The 27,513-nt window shown below is 32.8% G+C and overlaps 1 protein-coding gene across 1 annotated transcript; it reads left to right on the forward strand.

The window, feature by feature from the left end:
- Positions 1-785: 785 nt before the first annotated feature.
- Positions 786-20,956, forward strand: LOC124354714 (trimeric intracellular cation channel type 1B.1-like). Its single transcript, XM_046805372.1, has 6 exons — positions 786-912; positions 5,164-5,252; positions 13,321-13,408; positions 13,971-14,091; positions 16,475-16,649; positions 20,456-20,956. The coding sequence occupies exons 1-5, from the start codon at positions 896-898 to the stop codon at positions 16,628-16,630; spliced, it is 471 nt and encodes a 156-aa protein (XP_046661328.1). The 5' UTR covers positions 786-895; the 3' UTR covers positions 16,631-16,649; positions 20,456-20,956.
- Positions 20,957-27,513: the final 6,557 nt, after the last annotated feature.

Raw genomic sequence — 27,513 nt, forward strand, 5'->3', positions numbered from 1 at the left:
TTAGTATTATTTATTCTTGGTGTTGATTGACGAGAAAATGTTTTTTTTTTTATACACACATTCACTTTATAATGTAATTTTTGTATAGCCTTTCAGAAATTTTTGTTGGTCATACTCAATGTCGCTATCACTGCGTTGATTTGGTTATTATATATGCCTTGGCAAGTGAGTATACGCAGCTGACTCGTCGTGGCGATGCATGTACACAAATATAAAACATTTAAACAACAAGCAAATATTGTTTACAAAACTAAGGTACTTTTTAATTGTGTTTGTTATCTATCTGTGGGGTTTCGAACACAATAACGGGGTCTAGTGACAGCTAATTTGCAAGTTATTACCGATCAGCTCTCATCACCAAATATACTTGCTACAATACACATAGACTGTACAAATTTTAAGTTAAATATCACATTTGTCACGACATTTCCTGTTATTAACTACCGAGCCAATGTTTCCGTCTACCAATACTAGTCAAAGACGATAACGTTCATACCATAAAAAACTCGCTTCAGTACTTCCGTCCCTCTTCGTGACAGATGCGCGACTCGTCTCTAGTTTTTACGCAATGTAAACAGTGTACCATTTATGAAGGACTACATTAGCGATGTAAGTCTACCCATTATAATTATTATTTTAATGTTGTACTATAAAATATAATTGATAAATACAGAAACTATATATGTATATAGAAACTATACATGGACAAGCATACAATGAATGGTTTAGAGTAGAAATTTTAAGGAGCTTAATCACTCAATTTATAAACGCATGAAGCTTATAAACTCACAATAACACTGTGCTTTCTTGTTTCAGGTACATAGTCTTCTACACACCTTTTGACATTGGATATAAAGCTGCAAAATTTCTACCAGTGAAACTTGCATTCTCAGCCATGAAAGAAATTTATAGGTAAATATGTCAACTTTAAGATTTAATTTTTGTTGAATTAATGGGGTTTTATCGTATGTTTTTGGTCTAATGGCATTTTCCCTGTTTCTTAAAGCAATGGATTGTTGTAGTTGTGACTGGGTTCTCATAATTTATTATCAATCTCGGAAAAAAACACCTTTGTTACTTTTTTTTAAAGAAGATCCCCGATGGAGCCGGGCCCCGGCGATCTCTCTCATACACTAAACATATCACTTCAAACGTCTACCATTCTAAAATATGTACCTATATTACCTCGAAAATAATTTTTTACTGATTGGGTAGTATTCACTGTTGTATTTTAGTAAAAATATTATTTTGTGTTATTGTGAATTATTGTAACCAAAAGTAATGACGTAAAAACATTCTTATACAGCACTTGTATGTCTCTTGAAGAACGACATATCAAAAATTGAGAGTTCTAAGTTAATAATTAAAGGCTTAATAAATTTTTTTGTAAACCCTTACGAATTTGGCTATTAGTTGTTATTTTGAGATAAAAAAACTGTATTATACCTACACTCCCCTGGGAAATCTTTGAAATATTGGATCCTAAAATGGTTACTGTCATCACTTTTGGAATAATGATGAGTTAAAGTGGAGAAAATTTAAATTTTGAACAGAAAACCGTGTTTTTCTTCATGTTTGGTTACCATAATTCACAATAACACAAACAATATTTTTCTTTTACTCAAATTCAGGGGCGAATCAAATCAAAATATTTATTGTTCAAAGACATATACATGCATAGAACATAGTCATTGATAGTTTTTACCATATAATATCAGAACTATGTATTATATAGTAGTATTATATGTTATGAGAGAGAGAGAGAAAGAGAGAGAGTGATGGGGGAGGGGGGGAGAGAGAGGGAGGTAGAGAGAGGGGGGAAAAGAGAAAGTGGTGAGGGGTGAGAGGGGGGAGGGAGAGAATCTTTATTTCACAGTCATAAAGAATAGAAATGGTATACATACAGTAACAAAACATACAGATACAAAACAAATAAACAAACCAAACAAAACCAAATTTTAAAAACAAATGTATAACATTTGTAAACAGCAACAACAATATTGTCAGTAAATTACTATCATATTAATAACTTTTTATAATCTAAGGGGAAATGTTTGTCCAATTTAAAAATTCGTTTATATTGTAAAAAGGCCTGTTTAGCAGCCACTGTCCAGGTTATAAATACCATAACCTAAAATATTAATTGCTAGTATACAAACAATGTCATTAAAACTAAAAGTGATAGACAATCACGCATCTGTTAATGGCCCAGGCTAAGGAGGTCCACAGAGTAAAATGCATGTTTTATCAAGCACTGCTTTAAATCCTTTTTAAAGGTTGCCTCAGTTGAAGAAGTTTTCACCCTATGCGCCAGACAGAGCATTGAATATTTTGGCACCAACATATGACATGGATCGTGTGAAGATGTTGCTGTGGTGGTGTGGAATGATGAGTGTATCTCTGTTTCTGGTGGAATACAGATGGTTATTTGTAGAGAAATATTGCAGGTTTTTGAATGTATAAATTGAGACATAAAATATAAACTGTGAAGGCAAAGTCAAAAGGTTTTCATTACTGAACACTGCCCGACAACTGTCACAACAACCCAGGCCACACATCACTCGAACAGTTTTTTTTTTTTTCAATTTAAAAACTCTCCCAACAGAGTTAACTGGGGCCGTTCCCCAAAAGATCAGCCCATACGTCAGAATAGGCACAAAATATCCAAAATGAAATAATCTAAGCGTCTTCCTACTTACAAATGTGGACAAATACCTCAATGAATATATACAGGCACTTACTTTTTGACATACATGATTAATATGTTTTGACCAATCCAAGTTAGAGTTCATATAAATTCCTAAAAAACACAGATGTAGATTCCTGAACAGGATTACTATCCACAAAGATCGTCTTACCACTCCTATTACTTTTGGGTCTGAAATGTATGATTCTGGTTTCAGTGTTTAAAAATAAATCATTTGAAGAAAATCATGAGCTGAGACTTTTTAAAGTTAAAGAGAGATTGGTTGCGAGGATATCAGTTGATTCTGCTTGGATGATGACACTAGTGTCGTCAGCGTATTTAACTAAGTGGCCCTTGATCGATTTGTTCAGGTCATTTACGTACACAATAAATAAAAGAGGGTCAAGTATAGAACATTGGGGAACACCTACCGTTACAAGCAAACAACTAGATTTACCCTTACCGATTTTATTGGCAATTTCAACATATTGAGAACGACCTGAAAGATAAGAATGAAGCCACTCAAGAAGCATACCTCAGACACCATGAAGCTCCATTCTCTCCAAAAGATACTGATGATTGACAGTATCAAAAGCACGGGCAAGATCACAAAAAATTCCAGCAGTGCTTCTGCCTGCATCAAGAGATGAGAGTGTAGTCTTAAAAATTCATTGATTGCATGAGTGGTTGAACTGTTTTTAAGAAAACCAATTGGATAGGTAATAATGAAAGGTTTTCCTGGAAAAGTTCAGTAAGTCTATTGTGAATTAAATGCTAAAATATTTTGCTTAGCGTAGGAATTATTGAAATTGATCTATACTGTTTAATTGAAGATCTATCACTTTTTTAAAGATTGGAATAACTGTGGCACATTTTAAATTTGAAGGAAATATACCTTGGGGGATTGAGTTATTGAAAAGAAGTGATAAAGGATAAGAGAGCGGATCAGCAACTGTCCTGACGACTGATGGGGAAATTTAAAATACATCACAAGCGGAACTAGCTTTTAGACCTGCGATTACACTCCTAGCCTCAAAGGATACTGGGGTGAGAAAAATACTAGAGAAACATGTAGTAATTCCAGAGAGAGAAGGCACAGATGGCATTATACCCTGGGTGTTCACATCGTTGCATACATTTATAAAATGTTCATTAAACCTTGAAACTATATAATCTGGTTCAGAAACAACCAAACCATTGTAGTCCAATCCTTTGGTACTTTTATTACTCTTATTCCAACCTGAATAATCAGTAACGGTGCCAAACGGCTCTACCGGTGTTGTCACTGTTTTCAATATGAGATCTCGCCGGTAAATTGTTTTCAAATAAAATTATATTTCTGTACTCTCTTTTTTTATCTTTGTTCTTCTTATCTTTGGGTGAATACTACCCAATTAGTAAAAACTTATTTTCTAGGTAATATAGGTGGTAGACATATGAAGTGAAATGTTTAGTGTGTGAGAGAGGCCGCCGGGACTCGGTTCCATCAGGGATCTTCTTTAGAAAAACAAACTATAGGTTTGGCTACACCAGTCAATATTTTAGCCAAGGCAAATGAAAATAGCTGGTAGAGTGATCTTTGCTGTTCTTAATTGAGTTACTCAAACTAATATTTTGAAACATAGCAGCTTAGATCTAAGATCAGTCAGTTTTTTTAATGACTCGACCAAAAGGAATATATGAAATCAAATTTATAGTTAATGGATGTGTGTGTGTTAAGTGTATGTGTGTGTGTGTGTGTGTGTGTGTGTGTGTGTGTGTGTGTGTGTGCGTGCGTGCGTGCGTGCGTGCGTGCGTGCGTGCGTGCGTGCGTGCGTGTGTGTAGGGCTGAAAAGGTAAGTTTTACACTACTCTTCGATCAAAATATATAGATACCCAAGTTTGAATGTTAAAAAACTAGGGCTACAATAATGAGAACTATATTAAAATTTAGCATATTTATTTCTGAGTTAGCATACAAAGCAAATTATTTAAAAAAACAATAACGTTCAGTTTTTGTGTTGGTGAGAATGAAAAAGGTACAGGTTTTTGGCACTTTCAACCAAACTGCAACTTTGAAAACTAATAACTCAGAAAATTGTGACTTAATTAAGACTAAATGTTTATAGAATAGGTTTAAGTATCCTGTTTAGAATATGTAATTTTAGAATGTTGCAAAAAAGGTGTTATAAATTATCATTTGAACTTTATTTTTGGGGGGTTCAAACAGTTTTATTCAATAATATATAGAAGATTTTTGAACAATTTTCTTTTAACAAATTTTAGGAAGCTTCTGACCTTTGAATTTTTCTACCCTTAAATACTGGATCAATAGTTTATTTACTCACTATTTACAGAAATACGATGTTCCTGCTGCTCAAGAACAAAATTTGTGTGATTTATTCTAAGATGAAGGAAATTAATACCTACTTCATTTTTACTTAAACTTATATATATCACCTTTGGAACTAAAAAAACTAAAATGTTCCTCATTGCAGGTGTAAGAAAGTATATGACGGAGTTACTCATGCAGCCAAACTCTATCCTAACGCTTACATCATTATGATCCTCATCGGAACTCTGAAGGGTAGGTACACAAGATAATTTTCCTGATGTTATAACTAACTGACTTGATAAGCCTAAAGATCATGTATAAAAATATAAAATCAAGACATACTTTTCTGATCAATTGATTTTTTTAAATCAATGTTTTTGTCAAACCAATACTGTATCAAAATATTGATATATTTGTTATAAATGTAAACAATAATATAAATTGCACACACACACATACACAAACGCGCTGCGCGCACGCGCGCGCACACACACACACACACACACACACACACACACACTGCCAAAACACAATAAACATGCCATTTGCCATTTGTATAAGTGGCAATAGCCTAATTTAATTTCAATAAACATTGAATCACAAAAAGTACTTGCTCCGCCAGGACTCGAACCTGGATCTCTCACTTGCCGGTTGAATGTGCTACCATTACACCACAGAGCCCGTGGTGTAATGGTAGCACATGTGTATTCTCTTCATGCAGAAATAAAAATAAAAAACCAAATAATAATAATAATAATAATAATAATAATATTTTATTCGTTCAAATTGCAATACAATTGAACACATCAAAGTAAGAATAAATATATAACAAGGAAAATACAGTTTACATGTCTTGTATAAAGTCCTTCTTATAAAAGCCTTTTGTTACAAAGTACTCTCTTAAAAGTCTTTTAAAAGTATAAGCACCTGTTTCTTTTTTTATGTTTGATGGCAGCCTGTTATATACTACAGTACATATGTACTGTGGCCCTTTTTGAAAAAATGCAGTCGAATGTTGCCGCACTGTCAGTCGCTGCGCGCCCCCCTCGTTGAATACGAGTGGCAAAGCCGTGCAGCAGTAAAACAGAGTGGGATTATTTCTAACAAACATGCAGCACTCATACCCCACCAGACCAGCCAACGTCATTATGTTTTAATTCTCTAAACACCAACTGACAAGACTCCCTTCTGGTCATTTTCAACATTGCTCTTATACACCATTTTTGAATTTTGAAAACTCTTTGAAAATTTTTGTTACTTGACATACCCCAAAAAATAATTCTATACCTTAAAATAGATTCAACATAGGAGAAATATACAGCGAGAAGGACTCGGATGCTGCATACCTGAGGCAAGGCGGCCGAGAGCATAGCAGACTGGGCGGAGCCTTTTGCAGATGACATCTACATGAGATTCCCAGTTGAGATGGGCGTCCAAATGCAACCCAAGAAATTTTGTGGCAGAAAAATGTTGCAATGAGTTTGTTGTTGTAGGTGAGTCCACTGCCTGGTGAATATGTGACTATTGGGTGCTTTAAGTATTGTGTGAAACGTATAAAGCCTGTCTTGATTGGATTGAGAACAAGCCCATTTTTTGAAAAACCATTCAGAAGCTTGAGCGAGGCTATTGTTGGCAGCATCAACTGCTGCTGACGCAGTAGACTCTGATGTTTGTAAAGTGCCAGTCGTCGGCGTACATGATAATTCTTACTATGGTTGATGTTTTTGGGAAGATCATTTATGTAGATGACAAACAGTATTGGTCCCAAAAATAGAGCCCTGTGGTACGCCGCACTTAATGACTCCCTCATTTGAATGGTGAATACCTGTATTTGTGGATATTTCTACGACTTGTTTTCTGTCTTTTTAAATAGGAGGCAAATAATTGAAGCGCAACACCTCGAATGCCATATGCCTCAAGTTTACTCAGCAGAACGTCATGCCTGACACAGTCAAACGCCCTGCTGAGATCGCAGAAGATGCCTATCGAGTACAGCTTGTGGTCAAGAGAAGTTATAATGGAATTAATGAAATTAAAAATTGCAGAAGACGTAGATTTACCTTTGAGGAAACCGTGTTGGTGCGGACTAAACATATTTTGTTGCTGAAAGAATTGGATAAGTTTATTACACATAATAGTTTCAATGATTTTTTAAAATGCCGATAGGATACTGATTGGTCTGTAATTTTCTATCTGATATTTAGAGCCTGATTTAAATATCGGTATGAGTTTGCTTATTTTATATACAGATGGAAAAATGCCATGGGTTTAAGCTGGAGTTTACCAAATGAGTGGAAAACAATAGAAATGAACGGAAAAACACCTTTTTATAATACCAACACGGATACCATCCATCCCAGTTGAACGCGTGCTCCTCAGCCGCCTCACAACATCCCCACACCTCAGAGACTGACACCTCACTGATGAACATGCTGCCCAACCGGGCTGGGGGGTACAAGCACCGCAGGCTCGGATGGGTGTGGAATGCTGGTCACCATGTCCGCGGCTACTACTGAAAAATAACTATTAAAAGTGCTCGCTAACAAGCTGCCATCAATTATTTTCGATCCATTTACAAAAAGTTCATATTTAAATTTATTTTTTTGCTTTACATCTCATAGGTACTGTGTCATTAACAACATTCCACATAGCTTTAGACTTATTGTCTGAGGTCATAATTTGTTCATCGTAAAACTTAGCTTTTGTATTCTTTACAAGACCATTATACTTACTCCTAGCATCCTCAACAACATTCTCAGGTACTAAATTCCCTAGGAAGTGACTTAAGATAGTTTAAGATTAAGATTAGCCTCTCTTACTTCTCTAGTTATCCAGTTCAAGCTAGTTTTTTTTCCTAAGATTAACCTTTTTACTAACCACTGGAAAGGCTAAGTTATAGAAATAATTAAATGTATTAGTAAACATTTCAAATTTTTCGTTCGTTAAACTACAGTTATATACATCATTCCAAGTTTTCTGAGTTTAAAAGTGTTTTCAAAATATTTCCAGTTGTTGTCAGAAAAATTATCGCTTACTTATTGTTGCGGTTTCGGGTACTAATTTTTTACTGGAGTTAACCAAAATGTATAACTTGAGCATCATGGTCAGAAAAAAACTGTCCTTATAACATGTGACTTAATAATATTTTGTACTGGCAAGTTGGTAATTATATTGTCAATTAGTGTAGCACTATGAGAAGTTATTCTAGTGGGTTCCTTTATAACAGTGTTATAATAGTTTAAATCTAGTAAGTCAACTAAGTTTTGTCTTTTGTTACAAGTCTTATCTAAAAAATTTATATTGAAGTCCCCACATATTGCGGTGTGTGTTACGATGTCTTATGAGCGAAAGAAAAAATATTCATTTAGAATGGTTAAGAAGACATCAAAAATTTCCATTAGGTGGCCTGTAAATTACTATTAAATTCATTTTAATTTTCGAAATGGAGATTTCCTGTACACTCAATGTCCATTTCAGATGAGAGCTCATTTATGTTTTGTAGTGTTTTTGTGTCGTAAAAATTCTTAGAAAATATCGCAACACCGCCATGTATATGGGACTTCCGAGTAGTTGCAGATGATTGAGAAATAGCCATTAAAATAAACACAATGACTATTGAGTTCATTTTGCCAAGTTTCAGATATGCAAAAGAAATCAGGTTGATGTTGGTTTAAAAAATACATTAATGATGTCAACTTTGTTATTAACACTTTGAGCATTGAGATGGATGATTTGTATATCATCAGTCAAAATTGTTGGAAGTAGCAGTCTGACATATGGAGTTATCATCACCTTTACTACTATAACAGTTGCCTAAATTTGTATCAACGTCATATTTACAAGCAGATATCGCTTCTTTGTCGTTAACCTTTAGTTTAAATGTGAGACACTAAGTTTAGAGACATTATTGTAATACCCTGTAGGCTGAGGCGTGGGTGTAATCTGTAAAAATTTGTTACATTTACCACTGTTTTGCAACCACCCCCGCAATCTTTGAACAGATCACACTCTTTCCCTGACTATTCATATGCATACCATTCCTTACAAAATGGCTTCTGTTCAAAGAGTGATTTAAAAGAAAATACTTAGTGTCAGAATACATACAGAAATTTAGTAAAAACTTATTGGTAAGCATAATTTCGTTTAATCTATGGATAGGAAATGTTGTACAAAAGTTGGGACCTCTGTCACAATCACTGTTGCTTTACATAGGTTTTTTATAACAGACAACAGATTTGTTACAGATACACAATGATTATGACTAGTGTCATTTGTGCCACCTACAATTACAACGTGTCTCTGTCAATTTAAATTTAGTAAAACAGTTTGTAGTTGGCTTAACACATAAAATATACTCCTACCAGGATAACAGTACTCCTGTACCATTAACTCGGGTAAAAGTTTTTGCAAAGTAGGTTGTAGCTCTTTACAGTGGCTATCTCCGATGACTATCAGTTTTACTCTTATCATTAATTACTTCCTTATCTACGTTACTATTATTGTTAACATGTGATATTGAGTGAACATTCTTATCATTGAGTATTCCACGATTACTTAAACTACTATTTACAATAATTTCAGAGTTTGTGTTATTTAAAACAGATTTTAGATTTGATTTAAGGTTGAGAATTTCATTATATATTTGCATAACAGAAAAGCTTTTCTGAAACAGCGTACCAGAGAAAGGAACATTTTGCTCAATCGAGGAAAATAAAGTCTTAATGTTTTGTAGAACAAATACACCACATTCCACGCTGAACTTCTGTTGCAGACACCCGATTTCTCTACAGCAGGGACAGGGCTGCCCGAGGAACTTAGCCTGTTGGCAAGCTCCACTGCGTGAGCCGCATTCATTCCCGCGATAGAGTCCAGGTGATAAAAGGTGTTCACACTACGCTGGTACAGAAGCAAAGTCCAATGTGTAACCCGTTTCATAACCGCATCCATTATTCACCGGAGAAACCACCCATTCATAGTCTTGAATTTTCAGGTCACTTTTTAATTGTGACAGATTGTCGGTTTCCGTTAGCCTGGTTAGGTGACTATGAGCCGGGCTCAGGAGGAGAACACCAGGTGGAGGGAGAGTATGTTCTCAAAATACAACTGTATGTCACTATCTTCAAGTTGAAAGTATTTTTTTGGGGGGCGATTTGTCATCGTCTGGGTTCAATAATGAAGTCTGTTTACCACGTTTTATCTTTTTATTTTTCCTTTTCGCTTTCACTTTCTTAGTAAAGACTAATTTTGTCCTCGGTATATATTTGGTAACTGTCATTAGCTGAAATTGCTTTTAAATCTGTTTCTATCTTATTGTTCAAATACATGCTCATATGATCCATTTGTTCCTCCTCGTCCTCGGTTGCATCAGTTTGAACAGCTGCTGAAGTTGTTGCTACTACAGCAGTCTGAACCGAAGTTGAGATTTTCTCAGATTTCTTAAGGCACGTGCAGACACTCTGTCCTCAAGCTCTTTGTTGAGTGATTGAACATGATCAACGAGGCAACTTTGCTGGTATTCAAGCTGCCTTATTCGTGCCAATAGCTCATCCTTTGATTTTAAATGATCATCATCCGTTTGGGAGGCTCCGTCGATCATTTTTGGTTTAAACAAAGATTGAGAGAGTAAGGGTGATACAGGAAAATTATCATTCTGACAGGTGTTTGATACTTGTGATCTAACACCTACTACTTTTGATGATGGTGAAGGCGTTTGAAATGTACGGTAAGTTACAGGGTGGCTTCCTGAATGTTTATCATTCGTCACAATTAGATTTAATTTGTCGGCATCAGTTTTAACTGCTGCTCCGCATGTTTTTCCCAAACATTGCCATGTAATACTTCCATCCTTTAAGGTTCTCTTCTCCCTAATTTGTTGTCACCGTAAACTATACACTGCTTGCCTTGTCTAGTTTGAGTGACTGTGAAATTCATTATAACTTTAATTATGAAGAATAATGAATAGTACAAGAGTTATTAAATATTATAAATGTATGATTACTATATATGCAATAACCGCAATTACTCATAAAAAATGTTTCTCCCCTCCAGGAAAATAAATAACTAAAACAAACGATTTAAAATAAATATAGATCTCATTTAAGTTCTGCAAAAAGTGTATGTACTGAGGTTGGATTCGAACTCGTAACCTTCAACTCATCACTCCCACTCCCTAACGAACCGATTGCGCCACAACGCGTCATGAGATATTGTCAAGGTCTGTTGCAGAAGTATCCCCGAATTTGTGAAGGCGAGAGAAACGTGATCCAGTTCAGATGTCATGGACATGTCGCACAATGAGGTTAGAACTGTACTCATCGTTAATCACTTGTACTCACGTTAACTCCAATTACGTCCATACTGCAATGGCACAGAGTGCAGCGATAGAGTTCTTTAAACTTATGCACCGAGTCAGATTCAAAGTATTTAAAATTAAATCAATGTATTTCTACGGCATCAAATAGACAGCCGCCGGATTGATTTCAGCGCACTCTATGGGATTCAAAAATTAAATAATATTGGTAAACTCTTTATGAATGTTTGTATGTCTTTAGCATACTTCTTCAGATAACAATAAATAGTGTATAAATATTTACAAAATTAAATAATTGAACTAACTAAATATAAACAAGAAAGAGAACTGAAATAGAATAATAAACAGTAGAAAATACCTCACAGCTGATGTTTCATCAGAAATACTAAAGAGTGAAAAAATAATTTTAGAAATAAACGAATGTTCAAACCTAAAGGAAATGTTGATTTTAAAACAAGATAATGAGCAATTCCACTCCTTCTCAAATTAAACCTATTTATATTTTCGTTGGCATGCAATGGAACATTATTGTTCCATTGCAGTATATATATATATATAAATTTTTAAACTCTGTACGTTACTTCTGCACTTCTGTACTGGAAATTGCACGGTGCTGAAATGTAATGTCGCTGAATATCTACAAGATAATTGATTTGGGTAGATCTGAAATGAAAATGTAAGATTTATTTACAGCTAAGTGGAAACAGAACACAGTTTACTCAGTTTATCCACTAACACAATGACTGAGGCAGATGCACTAGTGTGTGCACCTCGTTCTGCTGTATATCGTACTGACGAGTAGTCAAGGTCACCTAGTAAAGCTGCAATAAAGATGTTAATAAGGAGCTACCCCTAAATTACTAATGCTCCAGGGGGAGGGGAATATTCGGCAGTGTTACATACTGTTATGAGTGAGGGTATGGGGTTTTGACATATCATTACGTAACTATTAAACCTTAACAGTTAATTACTTGAATTCGCTTACAAAATATGCCTGCTTCTCAAAAATTTTAAAGTTTGAATTATATTTTCCTCCCGTAAAAGCAAACAGAAAGAAGTCGTTTATTCATCTAGACACCTCCTTAAATGGTAAAGCAGTTTGTAAATATATTTGTGTCAAGCATTTTTTACTGAGTAGGCATTATTGATATTTGAGTAACATTGACAGTGTTTGATAAAAACTTAGGAGAAACTGTCTCCTTCACTGACTCACTCACTCACTAGCAAAAATAAAACCTTTGCAAAACATTGTCTCTAACATAAATCCAAATATGCAACTTGGTAAAAAAGAATGACTCAGCATTGTCACTACACAGAAGTCAAAAGCCCAGACACACATCTCATCAATACAGGAAAAAGTGGAACACTAACAAGAAAAACAATTTTGGCACTTCCTGTGGTATCATTGAGTGTCATCTGAAACAATGAGACAGGAAGGCAATAGTCAGGAGAGAGAAGGTTAAAGACAGCCAATTGTGGCTCTATGTTTTGCTCCTAGATCTTATTTCATGGTATGTGTATGAATTTTGTTTGTTTTGTTTGATTGTTAAAATCTTTTTAAGTTTCCTAGTGGGATTTTTTACGAATATTGGTACCCAAAGTGGCCTAACCTTCTGTTAACAGTCTATGTTCTATGTTCAAATATCTTATGTTCTACAGTTGTGAAATGCTAGATTTATATTAATAAATCAAGTTTTAGGAGTTTAAAGTAGTCCTTATTATATTACAATTTTTAGAATAATATAAATTAGGTGGGGTGTTGGTGGCAGCATTATATAATTAATCAGAGGGGTGGGAGGGGGAGGCTGTTGTTACCATTACAAGGAGGGGTGTTCTGTAAAGTCCGTTTTTAACATTACGTAATTAAGTGACGGTCTCTAAGTCATGTTTTTTGTGGCAAGAGTATGTTGGTGACTATGTGTTGTTTATATTGTTAATAAACATAGAAATATACTCAACAATCATTAGTGAATATAAAAAACAGTAAAAAGTTCCATTCCTCTTTTGCAGGTAACGGTGCCGGATTCACAAAACTCATAGAGAGGCTCATCAGAGGCGTTTGGACTCCGACTGCTATGGAGTTTATGCAACCAAGCTTGTAAGTTAACTCAACTGTTATTGTAAATAATGATTATATTGTGTTTTGATAAAATACATCATCGAACAATTAATTTAAAATGCCTCTTGGTGAATAATGGAGTGTCTTGTTAGCTATCTATTCAATCAGTTAATGAACATACTACAGTAACATATTATTAAATAATAGTAATATACAATAATGAGCAATATATTTAATATATTTGACATTGATTCATATATTACACATTTTTATTCTCAATGAAATATTAAACAAACAAATCTTACAATAAAAAATTTAAATCATTTTGTCCATCTAAATTTAAAAAATTAAAATGCTAGAAATAAGTAAATGTTAAAAATGTTGACAATAATCAAAAATTCCATGATTCAAATTGGGCTTGGCCTAGAATTATTTTATTTTATATGTATGATACTGTATATATATATATATATATATATATATATATATATATATATATATATATATATATATATATATATATATATTTAGATACATTTTGGTTATGTAGATTAACCTTAGACATGATTTTACTACTTTTTAAGATCAAATATGTTTTCAGTCCAACAAAAGCCTGCATTGTGGCCTCTATAATCTTTGTGCTTGATAAGAAGACAGACTTCATTTCTGCACCACACGCTTTGGTCTACTTTGGCATTGTTATCTTCTTTGTTTACTTCAAGGTAATCCCTCACTTCTCTTGACATTAATTACTATAAATACTAGATAACTAACAATCCAAACTGTCACTTAATTGCCACTTCATTCTGCCTTAGTGGATTTAATTTTGGTAAAGCTGTTATTTTTTAGTTAGTTATACTTAGAACTTAATATAGGAATCATTTTATAAGTAAATTCAATTTCAAGTTGCATGATTTTTTTAGACTATTAGCTTTTGAAAATAACCTGATTTGAAGCCTTAATTACACAAATAACCATTGTTATGATTATTACACCATATGCATTCATGTCAGTAAAGGAACATAAAGCACAGTGTCAACAACTATACTGAAATCTCAATGTGATTGTTAAAAATTTACTTTTTAAATAAATTTGACTGATACAGTGAAGTTTACAAATACTTAATACTTTGGGTTGAGTAAAATTGTAAAAATATAAGATTCACAATACTTCAAGATACCCTTCCTGAAGCCAGAAAAAGAACAAAACAGTTTTTGGGTCACTTCACGAGAAATTATAGACATTTGAAGTAGTCATTTTGGGTCATTTTATAGTCAGACCCAATGGAAAACATCTGATGATTAGGATTTCAAATTTTTACAGTAAGTATATGAAATATGATCGAAGGGTGTGACATACTTTTTATTTTGAAAAATACGACTTAACATTTCCACTATGTTTAAAATGTTACAAAAGAAATATTAATTTTTTATATTTTGGAATTAAAAATTTGTTACTCCCTCTGGGAGATTAATATATAACATTTATTGTTTTTAAATTAAAAAGAAACACATTCATAAGAGATTTTTGTTTATTCTAAAAAAAGACATCACATGCACGTGGATGCACGATGTCTCCATTCTCAACACCATCATAACCAAAAAATAGTTTTTCAACAAGGCTAATCTCACTGAGTCTTGCTTGTGTTAAGCTGAGTACACTTATTTAGTTACATTCTGATGAAGATATATGTATACAATGTTATTATACTAATATGTTTCAAATAACTCAACCACTAAAAACATCGTTAAATAGAAAATTACAGTGAATTGAATGAACTTTAACGTTTGACAACAAGGGCGATTTACATGACCTGAGCTACATACTTTAAAGTTTGCATTCTTTTTTTGATAATGTAAAATAATAATGAAAATATGTTTTCTGTGATAACATAAAAGAAAACTACACTACCTCAATTGAAATCAGTCAGGTTAGAATAAATTATCTATCTATAAATGTAAAGGCAGGAAAATTAGAAAAAATCTATATAAATGGATCAAACGATGAAGCTAAGCATTTGTCGCAGAATGTATTATTATCTTATAATTTGGTACAAAGTAAAATGGTTGAAGATAAGCATACGATGTTTTACGAGATGTATGCAAAGACAAGGAATGCACATGTGTTTTATTTTTAAACAACTAATTTCTTATATAATAACTTTATTAACAAATATGTTGTTTTCTAAAATTATGATTATAAAAATATGATTTCCTCCAGTCATAAATATAATTAAAAAAGTATCAATTCCTGAAGGTATAATAGTTTATTGTATTCATTACACAACATATTCATTAATCAATGGTTTAAACTCACATTGAGCCTGACTACACAATTGCCTAAATTTTCTAATTTAAATATAATTCCTGTAAAGAGATCGTAAACACGTTTAACTAGATCACTTCTCAAAGAGGGTTATTAATTGAAAAGTTAACCTGAGCTTAATGGTCTATCCTCATTAATTTTTATCTGCCTATCTGTCTAAGTCATCACATTTTGCATAAACTTCATTTTTATACAAGGAACATCGAGTTAAATGGTGGTGCATTATTGTTACGAACTTACTTCTTCTTAAGTTCCCCATGAAGATTAGTAGTCTTTAGGAAATGGACAGAATAAGGTTAAAGAAAGCAGTTTGTGTCTATTCTTTGTATGAAAAAAAGAAACTAGTTCAGTTAAATCTGTCATTAAAAAAAGAAAGAGTAGCAGGCAAAACTGCTATCACAAAAACACCCACTGTAATTGAATACAATCTTCCTTATGAAGCCAATGATGACAATGAACTTGGAATAAATAACTTGAATATTTTTTTAGTTATAATCAAATTTCTGAATTCATTCTGTGTTAATTGTCAGTTACCATTTTTACCTTAAGGAAAATTTATGTTTAGACAATTTAACTTGATAGAATAACTCACTATTTTGTTTGAGCCCTAAATTATTAGTTCATATCAATTAATAGATAGATGCGTTTTAAAAAATTGTTTGATAACTAATTGTCATGTTCTTGATTCATTATTTTAATTCTTGTTAGTAACTACTACTTTACTCACAAAAAAAACTTTGGTTATATTCCTCAAGTATTAATGATAATCCCATGTTTCAGTTGTCCTCAATCCTGTTGGGCATCCATGATCCATTTGTTCCGTTTGAGAACCTGTTTTGTGCTCTGTTCATGGGTGGGATCTGGGACTCCCTGGCCAAGGTTCTGGGTCGTGGCGGTGCCAAGGAGGAGAAGGCCGATGCCAAGAAAAAAGACTAAATATAAACAGTCAATATGTGTGAGTATTTTAACAGTTAACATTAAAAAATCATTAATCTTAAAAATACATTCAATGGAACATTTTCATGTAATTTTTTTATTCAGATTTACTAAGAAAAGATAGTTAGGTAGTTAGTTAGTCAGATAGTCTCTAGTGAAAATATGCCTTATTTTTTATTTAGTCATAACATTAACTTTAACATGAAAACCACCTTGTATTAAGTCTTGATGATGTTAAGCAAGGTTTAATCTTTTTTATTTTTGTGGGTTCTGTAAAGCTAGTTATCTTCATCGTACTGTGTGTGTTTTTTAAAAGTATATAGCCGGTGTATGAAGTGGTATTCTTATCTTTATTTACAAATTATACAGCATGAAATTGTACTTTCCACTGTCTGAGACGGATAAAAGGTATTTTTTCCTCTAGACAAAGATTAATCCATAGAAGTAAAATGGAACAGCTTGAACTAAATTATAGGTTGAAGAAAAATTGTATGAGTATCATGGGAGGAAAGTTCATTTTCAGCCTTAGGAGAATTGCTGCCCTTGGCTCTGCCTTGCCAAGTCAAATTTATTTCTTAGGATGAAACGTTCATTCTTTTGAATCACAATACATATAACTGTATCCTTTTTCTCAGATTATACCTACCTGTTTTATTTTACATTACTATATTTTACTTTTACTAGACTTCTTGAATAATTAATATAAGAAGTTAATTTTAGTTTACCCAACACTCAGGGAATTCTCTCATTCATAAAATATAAAAAATACTTGTATCACTTCATTCCTATTCCACCCATTAATTATAACATTACACTTTCTACACAGTTCTTGGCTAACTACTTAAATTTTGGTTGAAATTAGCATTCTCACATAAATTATTATGTGAAGTGACTCAAATTTATCAATTTACTTATAGAGATACGTTCCCCATTTTCCTGGGATCCTCTCAAACTGTGTTTCAAAGACAAGACTTCTAACATCTTGTTTGAGCCAAGAATCAGGCAGTACCGATTTAATCTTTTGAGATTTGAATGAAGTTTCTTCAATAGAGTTCTCTGTTTTCTATATATAAAGGATACTGAGGATTGTTTGGGGGAATAAAACACCTGTTCTATGATATGCCTTCTGATCCAGTTCTATTCATACATTGGCCTCTTGGTTTACTATACGTGAAATTTATTTTCCAAATCAAGTGATTTTGATTTTCTAGATAATTCTTACTACATGAGACATGACAAATTCTTGTGATCTATGAATGCTGGTTACTTTAGTTTAAAAACTTACAATTCTATTTTAGTCCACATTTAAAAATTATCTCTCTGATACCCAAGATAAAGGTAAATATTTTGAAATTTTTTAATCTTTACTGTGTCATAATTCATCATAAGTCACCGTTTCTTTATTTATACAGGTACATGAGTACAGAGGTGAAATTAGGGCCACACAGCCCTTTCTTACATTTAACCTCCACAAAATAAAACTATTAGACAAATAGATAACTCCAGTACAAAACTTTATGAACTTAAATCTGTTTATAATATTTTAAAATTATTTAAAAATAAAAATAAAAATTATAACTAATATTACTTTGCATAATAACATATACTCAGTCATTCATTCCGCCCGCTTACACCCAGTCCAAGAAGAGTTTTTCAAAGCTGAATTGAACTGAGCAGGATTTCCAGTTCTTTAATGCTCTCTGGAAGGGAATTCCAAGTTCTGCATGTGGTAACAGTGAAGGATTTATTAAATATTGCTGTTCTATGCCATGGAATCCGCAGCATAGACATCCATTGCGGGTATTGCGCTTCCATCGTTACAAATAAATTTGAAATCGTTGATGAAATATTATGGAGACCCAATTTTAAGAATAAAATATAACACATTCAAAATTAGAATGCTTCTCAAATCATTTAATTTTAATATTGATATGCGAATGAAGTAAGAGGTAATATGGTCATTTTCGCAAATAAAAAAAAAAATCAAATGCAATAATTTGGATTCTCTAGAGTTTGTTGCTCAAGTCACAGTCATGTAATTAATTATGGAGTTGCAGTAGTTAAAGTATGAAAATACAAGTATCTTCACAACACAAGTAACAATTTAATATGTAACGGTAAAAAACATTGCATTTTATTCAATGAGTTTATTGCGAAAAAGACTTTTACACGTACCTGTTACATGCTTAAACCAGTCCAATGTGGAGTTAATAGTAAGTCCCAAACTTCTAACACTACTGCAGTACGGTATCGATATTCCATTCACTGTTATTTTCTGTATGTTGTTAATGTCAATTATTGTGTTCAGTAGTAGAAGTGAGCAAATATTATAGGTTTTGTTTTGTCTGAGTTAAGTTGAAGTTCATGAGTTTCTGCCCATTTCATTACTTGCTTGATGTCTTCATTGATACTATCAATGGTTACGTTCAATTCACTTGCCTTACAATGAGCGTAGATTTAAAAGTCGTCTGCATATAAGTAAAACCTAGTAAAAGTCAGTACAATACTTATGTTGTTCACATATAAAGCAAATTAGTAATAGTTCAGGAAAAGATCCTTGTGGTACACCACAGAGAACAGTTTTCTAATCAGATATGGCACCCTCAGCCTGGACACACTGCCGTCTACCAACAAGATAAGATCTCACCTAAGAAGTAACAAACTCAGAAAAACCCAAAAGTTTTAGTTTGGCTAATAATAGGACATGGTCTCTGTACTGTGATTAAGACGGAAACCAGATTGATTGAATCATTTGATCGTATTCAGTGAATAGCTTCAAAAGTGTCTATCTGTAATACTGACTTAAACTGAAATTGTGGGATATGCTCTGTACGAAACTGTTCTGTGAGGTGAAATAAATAATTTTGCATTGCTTCGCTTTTGTTTTTGTGATGATGGCTCAGAAAATAATAATTCAATTCATTTAAAGGGATGCTAATTGGTGGGGATAAATACTACTTACCAAAATCCAATTTACTTATATTGCGCCACAATATTGTTCAAAGACCGATGTGTTTTGTCGGCAAATAATTTGTTTATGTATCTAAGTCTGGAGTTGTAAAGACTTTGCTTTACTCTGTTCCAAAGTCGTTGATATTGGTCCATGACTACCATATCACCAGCCCTTTTAGTTTTCCAGTATACCGAGTCTTGTTGAGCCATAAGATTGAGGGATGGTTCTTTTATCAGTGGTGTGCCTGATGTACTTAGTAACCACTTGATCTGCAGACGCACGACCAATGCGACACGACCATCAGACATGAGCACAGCAAGCACACACATATTACTAAAATCATAATTTCATAAGGTCCGTGAGGAATCTACGTGGAGTGTTTCATATGTTGGCACTCAAGCTAGGTTAAAGTTATACTGAAATTATTTTACAGCGTTTAGCAAAGCTCTAAGAATACCTCCTGAGAAAGTAGGTCTTAATACTATCTATAATTAATGGGATGTTAGCAGTGTTACTCCAAATTCAACGTTAGTAAAATATTCAAACACAAAAATGTTCCATTATTTGGTTCAACATTTTTCATAAGAATCTTCTAATTTATGTAAACTTGTAATTTCACCTCATTGACATCTGTTCTATGCTCATTTGTGTATATTAGAAATAGTTTTTACATAAATTCCTTTTCTATGCTGCAGTTTCCCAACGTTAGTAAAATATTCAAACACAAAAATGTTCCATTATTTGGTTCAACATTTTTCATAAGAATCTTCCAATTTATGTAAACTTGTAATTTCACCTCATTGACATCTGTTCTATGCTCAGTTGTGTATATTAGAAATAGTTTTTACATAAATTCCTTTTCTATGCTGCAGTTTCCCAGAATATCACCAGGCAGATCTCGTCACAACTGCTCGGCCCAGCTCCGACTCGAACCCGTAACGACACAGACCACAACCACTTCAGAAGTGACCGTCTGTGATGTGACAGATAAATGTTTTGAGAACTTGAAATTTCAGTGCCTAATGACATATTTACAAGTGTTTTAAACAATGAGCTTTTCATCCCAACTTCATATTTTACGATTGATATTTGTTTTAGTCAAAGATTATATTACATGACATTAGAATTTAAAACCAAAGATTATAATATAGTATGTTATGGTTTACACCATGTTCAGTCGGTTGATGTTTGCACAGTGTTGACTCAGTGGGTGCAGTCAAACCACGCAAATGTTGGCCGGCTCTTGTAATATACTGTATATGACTAATTTTATTGTTTATATAACAAAAGTCTATGTAAGATATTTTATTTATTGACTGCCAACCATGATCTTTATATTATTATGTATTAAATGGTTTTAGTGTTAGTTTTTATCTGCTGAGTTGTAACTTATTTCACCCACTACTTTTGTGTGACTTCTATCAGAGGTTTTTGCCAAGATAAATTTCGATCTCTTCAGTCTTTTTTTAGAAATTTTTAAAGTATCTTTGATTCCCTCTGCTAAGTATAGAATAGAATCTACTTAAAGTGGTATATTAAACCTTCATCAATTTAAATATGAACTAATATATTTATTCTATATTATACTATCAAAAACAAGTACTTATAATTCAAATATAATTATGTTAGTGATCAACTTTAATAAACCATACAAACTTTAGGTGTAAATTGGTGCTAATCATCATATTGATCCAGTACTTCATTCAGTATCTCAACTTTCATAGAATTAGGTAAAACTGATCGGTCAAAAAAATTTTATTTATCAAAAGCTTAGATTCTCAGCTATAAGATAACATTATATTTATTGCCTATATACTTTTTACGAGGAATAATTACATGATTTATAAGTGTTTATACGAAACTGTACGTATTTACAAATTTTATCTTATAAATAAAAATGAATTGCAAAATGTGTTATTGCTAAGCACTTATCTCAATAATGGCTGGACCAATTCGGCTAATTCTTTATGTAAAATATTCGTTGAAGTATAAGGAAATTTAAATGAAGAGAAAAATTGGAAAAGTTTCTCTGAATAATTTAGAATTCAAAAATATAATGATAATATTTATTTTTCATAATCCAAATTTAACTGATATGTAGAGGTCCTGACTGATTGTATCTATAGATTACAACTTCAAACTCATTTATTACAACACATATTCATAATTCAATAGCTTACATCATATATATGCTAGTACACACTTATATGAGCTCACATAATTTATTTTGATGTCTAGTCTAGGTTATTTTGTGTTATACATCACAACATATAGATTTATTATTGTTGTTACATTTTGTTATTCTAAAAGACTACTAGTTTTTATATTGGCCGATTGTTGGTTGTCCTTTTCAGAGGAGAATGTCCACCAAAAAACATACAGACCGTTCTTCAGAATGTAGGGTTATGGAAACGGTTTGTTGAGATTGTCAAGGAATAATCTTAGTAGAACTAATTGAAAATTAAATAAAAAAAAGACTGATCCACAAAAAGGTTCTTTTCTATAATAATAATATATAATGTAGTGTAAGTTTACAACTCTTCTACATCCCCTGTAGTCTTGGGATTTCACTTCCTCAGATTACTATCTGTTCCTGACATGGAAAAGTGGCTAGATGGGAAGAGATTTTATTCAAATGAAGATGTAGAAATCAGTGCCTATTTTACAGAATTGGCCAATCCTACTTCTTGGATGGGATTAACAAACTGGCACAGTGTTGGAAGAAGTATATAAATTCAAGAGGAGGTTATGTGAAAAAAATAATATTCATCTAAAGAAAACACATACATTTTATTTTTCATGGAATTATTAAACCATGTTTGTACTACCTGCACAAGACAGAGCTAAAGTAAGAACTGTACTTCATTTCACAAACTTTACAACTTTTAGCAAAATCCAAATCCATGCCTTTTCATTATGGTTTCTTTGTTCTTGTTCCAAATTTCCAAGTTTAGACCATAGCTTTTCACATAACTCAGTATTTTTAAATATTATTCCTAGAAACTGAAATGAAAGTTCTAAAATAATAAATATAATATATCATAATATTGTGTAGCTATTTAAATAATAATGAAATGAAATGTTTGGTTTATTGAATTTAATTTTCTTAATGGCTTATGTTAGAGTATGTTATAACATAAGTTTGAGTATTTTATGAAAATGTCTAAAATTTAATAAAACAATTACAAATATTTTGATTAGAGATTATGAAAGAATATTTAGTTAAAATTAACAAAAAAACAGGTTTATGTTTAAATTCAAACATTTAAGGATTTTCAAATTGCTCACTTGTTTGGGAAAAGGGAGATATTCCATATAACTTGCATCCCCACACAGTAGACTCACTCTAGCCAGATCCTCAACCAGATTTTAAAAAGCCGGACAAACTGGCAGTATTTTTTAATAATCTATAGAGTTAAATCAGAACCAAATATGAACTCTAAGATGTCTTTAATACTCAAGTACAGCAGACTCACCCAAACAGTAGTGTTGTTGTACTGTCATGGCATTCCAAGACAACAAGAATAAATTAAATATGTAATAAATAAAACTCATCATGAATCTTGAACTTAAGAAATTAATTTATGAAATATATCAACACACATTGTTGGCTCTTAAAACTGGTATAAATGAATAATTAACATGGCCAGTTAACTTAACAGGGTAAGTAAATCAACCAATACTTAAGCAATTTGTTATTTTCTTCCGCTTCTTATCCCCTGGTTTTTTAAAGGCATAATCATGTCACTTTTTCATAAACATTACTTCGACAGCTGATGCAACGGCCTGTTGCTCAATATAGGTCATTGCGAACTCCAGCACTACCATTCCCTCTTCATGGCTTTCTGGCCGTTTCCTTCTTTGCTAACATCGTCTTCCTCTTCAGATTCTTTTTCTTGAGTCTAGACTCTTTGAGTATGTTATCGTCATTGAGAATCTCATTCTCAAGCTTATCATCATTGTGTGAAACCAATTCCACAATATCATTCTCAACCAGATCTGTAGAACATTGAACATGGATTGATGGCTCAATTGATTGTCTGTTATGACGCCAGTCATTAACAGTATTTTAACCCACATTGAACTCCCTACAAATGCTTTGTACTTATTCACTCTTATCTAGGCGCTGTAAAATATTAAGTCTATCCTGCATTCTCTCTGTTGTATGTTTACGTTTATTACTCATTTTCAAATACATGTTTTCCTGCGGTCACTTAACACGAAACATATTAGACACGTAACAAACAAAATCAATCCTCAACTGAACAGAGGTGATTTGTTTACATCTTGACAAGTAGAATGCTCTTGATTTCTGCCATGGGAAACTGTCCTGTGGGCGGTTTATTATTTCCAAGAAGACGACCGGTTTATCTGGCAGCCGAACCAACTGGGACCTAACCAGACGGAGTCTACTGTACATATAACTGAAGCACTAAGAATGCTTATGAAACTATGTGCCAAGTAACACAGAAGTGCAGAAAGAAAAGTTAGTGCTAGTGTTGTCATAATTATTTCAGTTGAGACATTTTTGTAAGGAGGACAGGACATATTGGATATGATTATTCAGAAATATGTAAAAATGATGAGTGAGTGGAGGTACGGTCACAGCTGTAAAAACAAAACAATATCATTGAGTGGTTGAAATCACCAAATAAAGAGTTCATAAAAAAATCTGATTAACATGGTTTTAGAGTAACCCAAACTTGTGACCTGGCTTGGAGGGTTAAACTAGCTTAGTCAGATCTCAACGCTCCCCTTACTCCCTTATAATTGGTATCCATTACTTTGACAGAATGATAACAAAGGAAATTTCCTCTTCCGCTTTGATCATTCCTCCAATGAAAGGGTCTCTTGTTATTCCAAGACAAAATATTCAGAAAATTGTGCATAAACATTCCTGTCAATTCTCTAGCCTATTTTAATTTCAATAAAATTTATGGATTAACCTCACATTCCCATACCAAGCACTAATCCTTTATATTTTTTCTTTTTACTTCTGTGTTTATTTTATCTTTTGGAAATGTTATTTACTCAAGGGACAGTCAGTTTACCTAGACGTGTGTGTTAATAATGGAATATGTCTGCACATAAAATGGTAGTCGAGGAGCAGGGAGCCAATTTGCTCTGTATAAGTACACAACCTGGTTCGATTATCAGCCACACTAGTTTTGCTGGAGCTCGAAATAGGAGGGTATCATAAGAGTTAAATCTATCAAATACTTTTTCCTCAAATTATATTTTTCTTAGCTTCACACTCATTAAAACCAACCATTAGACATGTCAATCAATTTTAACCCCGTGTCAGCTAACCCTATATGGTGACTTTCAGTTTCTGAAGAAACAACAGCATTCCTTGCAAGAATGATCTAATTAGCTGATATTCTATTTGTGTGTAAACAACTCTAATTGTGACACTAATTGTCTTTATACTCAATGCTAAATATTAATTTTGATCAATAAATTGTTTTTATTTACCAATGCACGTAATTCTTGATATGGGTTACCATTTTGATTTTGATTCTAATTTATACTATTTGAAAAACTAGGAAACTTAATGGACACATGATTTTTGACAATCTGGGATGAGAGAGAGAAAATCTTTATTTCGAAATCATGAAGATTTGAAATGGTGTTAAAATAATCAATAAAAAATAGTCATGATTACAAACATTAAATTAAATTAACGTTCCAGTGTTTCCCAGAGGAACTCATTGATGGCGTAGGATGGTCTGTCCAGGAAACAGTTCAGCAGTCTATGTTTCAGCACCTTCGGGTCGTTACTCTTGATGTCTTCTGGTAGTTGATTGAAAAACTTGGCACCAGCATAAGGTTTCTTCTCAAACAGCTTCTTTGTGTGAGTTGGGAGGCTGAAGTTCTCTCTGCATATCTTGTGTTGTAGGTATGTTGATCAACATTTCACTAAAGGTCTTTTGAGGTGGCTAAGACTGTGGCTTCTAGTACATATAAATCATAACTGTCATTAGTCTCCATTCCTTGAAAACCTCTCTGCAGGTTTGTGTCCCATTTAAGTTAGCCATTATTCTTATTGCTTTCTTCTGAAGTATCAGAACACATTCTAAATTCTTATTTGCTGAGGCACCCCAAACAGTAATCCATCCCTGATATGGCTTCCAAAAAGGGCATAATATACTGTTCTAGTTGTTTCTACAGTACTGATTGCTTTTGTTCTTCTAATTGCAAACGAAGCACTGCTTAACTTGTTGCAAAGTGTATTAATGACTTTGCCAAGAAAGATCTTCATCAATAATAACTACCAGATACTTAAATTCTGTCACCGACTGTAGTTCAGGAATGTCAGATACATCCTTTTTCTTCCTACCAAATGACATCTGTTTGGTTTTTTTTGTTTATTGAAAACAAGTTTGTTGTTGCAGTACTCAAGGGCTACATTGATGCCAATGTAAGCATTAATTTTTAACAGTTCCAAGCATTTATTTGCAGAGAGAAGTACTGTGTTATCAGCATACAATATTGCATGACTGAATTGATTAATAAAAGTTGAAAGTTCATTTGTAAATAAAGCAAATAAAACCGGCCCCAGAACAGACCCCTGAGGTACACCCCTTGTCACCGGTAGGAGGTCAGAACTCGTGTTACTTGACATCCCTCTATCAGATTGTTTTATTTCAACCAGTTGACTTCGGCTATTGAAGTGACTATTGAACTATTTTAATACTGTGCCTTCAGATTCAGATCTTTATTGTCATTAGGCAACAATGGTGCAATAGACATTGTCAAATTTTTACAATTATTACAACTTAAAAATCTTTCATACTCTTACAACAACTCTCTATCTTATAACATGGACTCATAAAAAACTGTCAACAAGCAGATATACACTACAACAATTATTTAACAAAGATAAATCAACAACATCAACATAACAAGATTAAAACAAAAGATCAACAAATACACACAAATAACAAGGTAATAAATAGAATAATAAATACTTAATATTAATTAAAAAACAACAACTAAACACAAATAACAAAATAATAAATAGAATAATAAATACTTAATATTAATTAAAATCTTAAGTCACTAATATCACAGACCAGGTACTCATCAATGCTGTAAAAACACTTTTCTTTTAGCCATTTGCTTAGAATAATTTTAAACTTGAATACCAAGTGACTCCAGTTTGGCTAATATAAGGTCATGGCTGAGATAATCGAAGGCCTTACTAAGGTCTATTAAGATGCTTATAGTGATATTGCTCTCCCGCAAGTTGTCTAAAATATATTCCACCAATTCAACAATTGCTGTAGTGGTTGACTTTTCCTTTCTAAAACCATGGTGGCTTTCTGTAAATAGATTATTTGTTTCTACATGTTTCAAGAGCGAAAACAGCACTAGTTTCTCGATGATTTTAGAAACGGATGACAAGAAAGAAATTGGCCTGTCATTTTTTAGGTCGTCTTTTTTACCCTTTTTATAGAGAGGAATGACTTTGGCAATATTAATTTTTTATGGAAATTGGCCTTTTTGGAGTGAAGTATTCGCACATTTTTACAATGTTTTATCAATTTTGAAGGAATCTCATCTAGACCAGTTGAGGTTTTGGATTTAATAGAACCATTGTTTTATATCTTTTGATGTTGACCAAGGAAAAAAATTCAGAACCATCATGGTATTTGTTGGTTGAATAAAAGTCTCACTTGTGTAAAAGTCTGAGTGCTTTTTAAAGTTTCTTCAGCTATTGTTGAAAAAAGTTATTAAATAGTGTAGCAATTTGAATAGATTCCTTTATCTTTTCTTCTCTTACTTTGATAGAAGGTATCTCTGTACAATGTTTGTTGGTTGATTTTCTCTCGCCATTTATTACATCCCATATTGCTTTGGTTTTGTTGTCAGACTTATTTACATGATCTGCATTTATATCTAAGTGTTTTTAACTTCTGATCATATT

This window comes from Homalodisca vitripennis, chromosome 2 (genome assembly GCF_021130785.1).
Source record: "Homalodisca vitripennis isolate AUS2020 chromosome 2, UT_GWSS_2.1, whole genome shotgun sequence".
NCBI lineage: Eukaryota > Metazoa > Arthropoda > Insecta > Hemiptera > Cicadellidae > Homalodisca > Homalodisca vitripennis.

Coding starts and splice junctions, on each gene's coding strand:
- LOC124354714 (XM_046805372.1), top strand. Junction 5,253..13,320: donor CCTCATCGGAACTCTGAAGG/GTAGGTACACAA, acceptor CCTCTTTTGCAG/GTAACGGTGCCGGATTCACA. Junction 13,409..13,970: donor GAGTTTATGCAACCAAGCTT/GTAAGTTAACTC, acceptor ATATGTTTTCAG/TCCAACAAAAGCCTGCATTG.